This window comes from Hyla sarda, chromosome 4, assembly GCF_029499605.1.
Source record: "Hyla sarda isolate aHylSar1 chromosome 4, aHylSar1.hap1, whole genome shotgun sequence".
NCBI lineage: Eukaryota > Metazoa > Chordata > Amphibia > Anura > Hylidae > Hyla > Hyla sarda.
In genome coordinates this window covers 8,779,827-8,784,440 of record NC_079192.1, presented here as the reverse complement: position 1 = coordinate 8,784,440, position 4,614 = coordinate 8,779,827, and the positions used below count along the sequence as shown (strand labels likewise).

Here is a 4,614-nt window from a genome sequence, read left to right as displayed (position 1 = left end):
CTGACAGCTATCTGCCCCTCTCTGCTGCAATGCTCAATAACGTGAATAGGAGGCTTAGCAATCAATGATCCTTCTCAGTGTAACAGCACAGCACTCTGCACTCCTGCCTTTCCCTAATGCTGATGTGACTAGCAGTTGCAGTGTAACGCTGTGGTATGAGCTATTCACACACACACAGTCCCGTCCTCTCCATCTGAGTGCATAGATGAAATGGAGAGGCAAGATGGCCGCCGATTATATAGGGGCTGTGACATCACAGGGGTGAATGAATGCTGATAGGCTGCATCTCACATGTGATTCAGGGTCAGCCCTCCTACCTTCATTCCCGCCGCTGTTTCCGCCCTCCCATAATCCCCTGCCCCATGTACTCACATGTGGATCTGCCATCGTAGGTCTCCAATAGCCTGGAACGCTGTAAAATGGAGTTTAATGAAGCGATTCACGCAATCGAATTGCGGCAATATTCGCATTCGTTGCCAATCAAATGTTTTGTGAAATTCTTAACGAATTTGGGTTTGTCAACTTCGATTCGCTCATCTCTAGTTGACACAATAATTACCTCTATTATTCTATGAAATTTGGAAGATAGGAATATTGTTGCAAAAATAAAACACCATACACAACACAATAAAATATGCAAAAATTGATATACCATTTATTAACATATAGAGATATTAAATAATATAAAAAATACAGCTAAATATGATATTATTATGCCTTATAAAATCACAGCAATACCTACATTTTCCCTCTAGATGGGAGTGTACTGCCCTAGTGCGCAACAGTATTCAAAATTGACCACAAGATGGCAGTATAGAAACCAACAGTATATAGCATATATAAATTTGGTGTATTTAGGAAATGAGTACATTAAATACAAAACATGTTAATACATGCAATAGTGATTTCCTGCTCAGAGATATCATGAATAAAACTTAATAAATGATAACATAGAAATTATTGGTAGCTATACGGAGGGGAATTTCCCTTACTAATTCTATAATTTGGGGGTTAGTCTTTTGGAAAATATGAACCAAAAATGCAATGAACGGGTTTCTGTTCAGATAGATGTCAGTGTCTACAGTTACGCTAAAGTTCTATCTGGACAGAAGTCTATGAATTTGTCCACCAGTGGTGGGTATCAAAATATAAATTATCTTAAAGGGGTACTCTACTGCCCCAGCATTCGGAACATTTTATTTAGGATGCTGGGTGCACGCTGCAAGGGTTGTGACATGATGGCCACACCCCTCATGATGTAAAACCACTCCTCCTCAGTGCAAGTCTATGGGAGGGGGCATGACAGCCACCATGCCCCCTCCCATAAACTTGCATTGATGGGGCATGGTGTGACATCATGATGCCCCCCCCCCTTGCAGCCAGCACCCAGCGTTCAAAACATTTTATTCCGAGAGTACCCCTTTAAGTACAAATTTGCCCTGCTATAGAATAGACAAAAATAATCAAAAGATATTAAAGTTCTTTTATAGTTACAACAAAGTAGAAGTACCAGTGCTCAAGCAAAGGTGGAGCGGATCAGTCTGTTCACTCAGCAGTCACACAAAGAAGTTCTGGGATGTTCTCCAAAAAGGGACAAATGGTGGAATCACTCCTTGCCTCCCAAATGCAGGTTAAACAAGGCCTAGTTATCTTGATCAAATAAGAGATCAACCAATCACATCTCTAGAGCAAAAAAAGGGCTAGGCCCCTGTCTCACACAGATGTGATTACTTCTCATGTCCACGAACTGCTAAAATAATTCCCTGAAAATTAGAAGCCATTACACAAGATATAGATACATCATGTCAAGTCATCCCTCCAGCTAATGGTCAATAAATATAGTTACCTGGATAAGATTTCAACATGTATCATAAACACACAGCAGATTCTTCAAGGTTTTCCTAAGTCTTCAATCTAATTTTGGCATTAATGGTCCCACCCGAAATCAACTAATGAATAGGTCCTCAGTAAGTTGTCTAGACTTACAGTTATAAATCTATAAGACAAACCATAACTGTAGACTCTATTCATGGGACTAAATCAAACAAGCAGATTACATACATGCTAAAATTATAGGTACAGGAAAACTAAATAGGTTACAAATGTGTACTGACCACATAACATAAACATGCTACTAATAATAACAATAATGACAGAAAATCTTCTCCTTTCAGTTAAACTCCTAAACAGTGTAAGAGACTATAAAATCTGTGTGTGACTGTGAAAGAATGAAGGAAGATACTGTACTAATGTGTCTAAGCACCTGGGACTTAGGGGTTATCCAGCCAAAGAGCATTGCCGACATTCTATGCGGAGCTGCATCTCTAGTCTCAGAAAGTTCTTTGTTTCCGGGACTGGAGATGTGGTGTAACGCCACACCCCCTCCATTCATGTCTATGAGAGGGGTGTGACGACCAACAGGCCCCTCCCATAGACATGAATGTAGGGGCCGTGGAGTGATGTCACAAGGGGGGGGGTGTTACATCACGTTTGCAGTACAAGAAGCAAATAGCTTTTTCGAGACTGGAGATGCATAGTATGCGGGTACTGTGAGAGATTGCAAGGGGTCTCAGCGGCAGGCCCCCCCATGATCACACATCTTATTCCCTGTTCTTTGCATGGGGGATAAGATATCTTTGGCCGGATAACCCCTTTAATATTTTGGCTGGGGGTGTAGGGAAACCTGTTTTAATATATTTCTGATTGGCCTTAATGATATAAGGTGTGGGTTTTTTTCACCTAGAAGTATTATCCATTATTAGAATAATCACTTTTTATTGAGAATATTACTATAATTTTAGATTCTCCCAAAGGGCAACTTAACTATCAATTAATTTTAACAACCATTCTCCTCTGTTTACTGCATCCACCTGTATATAGTTATAATGTCAGGATCCTAAAGGGAATCTTCCATGTTTACCTAACCCTATAAAAACATTGACATCTAAGAAATTTACTATTTGCAAGACAAGACCTTACAATACCTGTATATCCCATTATGGCTGAAAATACCTCCAGTATTAAGTAGATTGCATTACCTTGTATTATTTTTAATGTGATACATTTCCACATATATTTCTGCTTCAATTTTCTTAGTTCATAAAAGAAAGCTAACTGTTTAACATTTATTGACTTATAAGTTATGTGTGGTGAGAATGAGACGCAGGTCACTCAGATACATCTTCTTGGGTTCCGGAGTCTACACAAGTACAGGACTCTTCTCTTCATTGTGTTTCTCCTGACTTATATATTTATACTGGCAGGAAACCTTCTTATTATCCTTTTAGTCTCTGTTATTGATCACCTCAAAACCCCAATGTATTTCTTCCTAAAACACTTATCCATAGCCGACGTCTTACTAACCACCAGTGTTGTCCCTGTAATGTTGGACATAATACTTGCTGAGGAGGGTATTTTGCTCTTTTGGGGCTGTATTATACAGTTGTACCTATTTGGTATATTTGGATATTTTCAATGCTCTCTCATTGCTGTCATGTCCTGTGATCGATATTTGGCCATTTGCCACCCATTACGTTATTCTTCATTGATGAGTCCAGATATTTGCCTCCAGCTTGTTATTGGGGCATGGGTTTTGGTCAGCGTTTTGACATCCAGTGAGATCATTGTTATCATTCAATTTAATTTCTGTGGCTTGAACTCCATTGACCACTTCATCTGTGACTTTGGTCCCATAGTGGAATTGGCCACTTCAGACACCACCGTTCTGATGTTGTTAGACTTTATTATTTCTATTGTTCTAATATTTTTCCCATTTTTGTTTATCATTTTGACCTATGTTTGTATTTTTTTCACCATCCTTAACATTTCTTCAGCTCTTGGTAGAAAAAAAGTATTTTCCACGTGTAGCTCCCACCTGATCACAGTTTGCACATATTATGGGACCCTAATCACAGTCTACATGACTCCATCTGATGAGAACACATCCCATATAAACAAATACAGATCTCTATTATACCTCGTGGTGACACCATTGATGAATCCCATCATCTACAGCCTGAGGAACCAGGAGATCAAGAGAGCCGTGCGAAAAATGATCATGAATATCTTTTAAACTGGTTAAAAAAGATGAGAAATTTAATACAAAGGTACGATACCACTGTGTATGAAGGCCACATTTAATTATGAATCCTTTGTGTACTAAGTATCACATAGCAGTAAATGAAATATTGACTGACACTATTTTACCAGCTGTATATGGACAACCTTTCTATTGTTTGGGATATTAGCATATACCGTATTTTTCGTCATATAAGACGCTCCGGCATATAAGACGCACCTAATTTTGTAGGATAAAAATCTAGAAAATAAAGATTCTGAACCAAATACAATGTAAAGTATAGGACAGTGATCTTCAACCTGCGGACCTTCAGATGTTGCAAAACTACAACTCCCGGGCATGCTGGGAGTTGTAGTTTTGCAACATCTGGAGGTCCGCAGTTTGAAGACCACTGGTATAGGAGGTAGTACTCACGTGTCCCCGCCACTCCGGACACGTCACCACTCGTCACCGCTGCCCTGGATGTCGGCCTCCATCACTGTCGCCGCGTCCCCGGGGTGTCCCCGTCGCTCCGGAACATCTCTGCTGCCGGGTAT

At 39.9% G+C, this 4,614-nt stretch overlaps 1 protein-coding gene across 1 annotated transcript; it reads left to right on the top strand.

Moving 5' to 3' along the window:
- Positions 1-3,142: 3,142 nt before the first annotated feature.
- LOC130367222 (olfactory receptor 10A7-like) lies at positions 3,143-4,072 on the top strand. Its single transcript, XM_056569625.1, has one exon. The coding sequence runs from the start codon at positions 3,143-3,145 to the stop codon at positions 4,070-4,072; it is 930 nt and encodes a 309-aa protein (XP_056425600.1).
- The last annotated feature ends 542 nt before the right edge of the window (positions 4,073-4,614 follow it).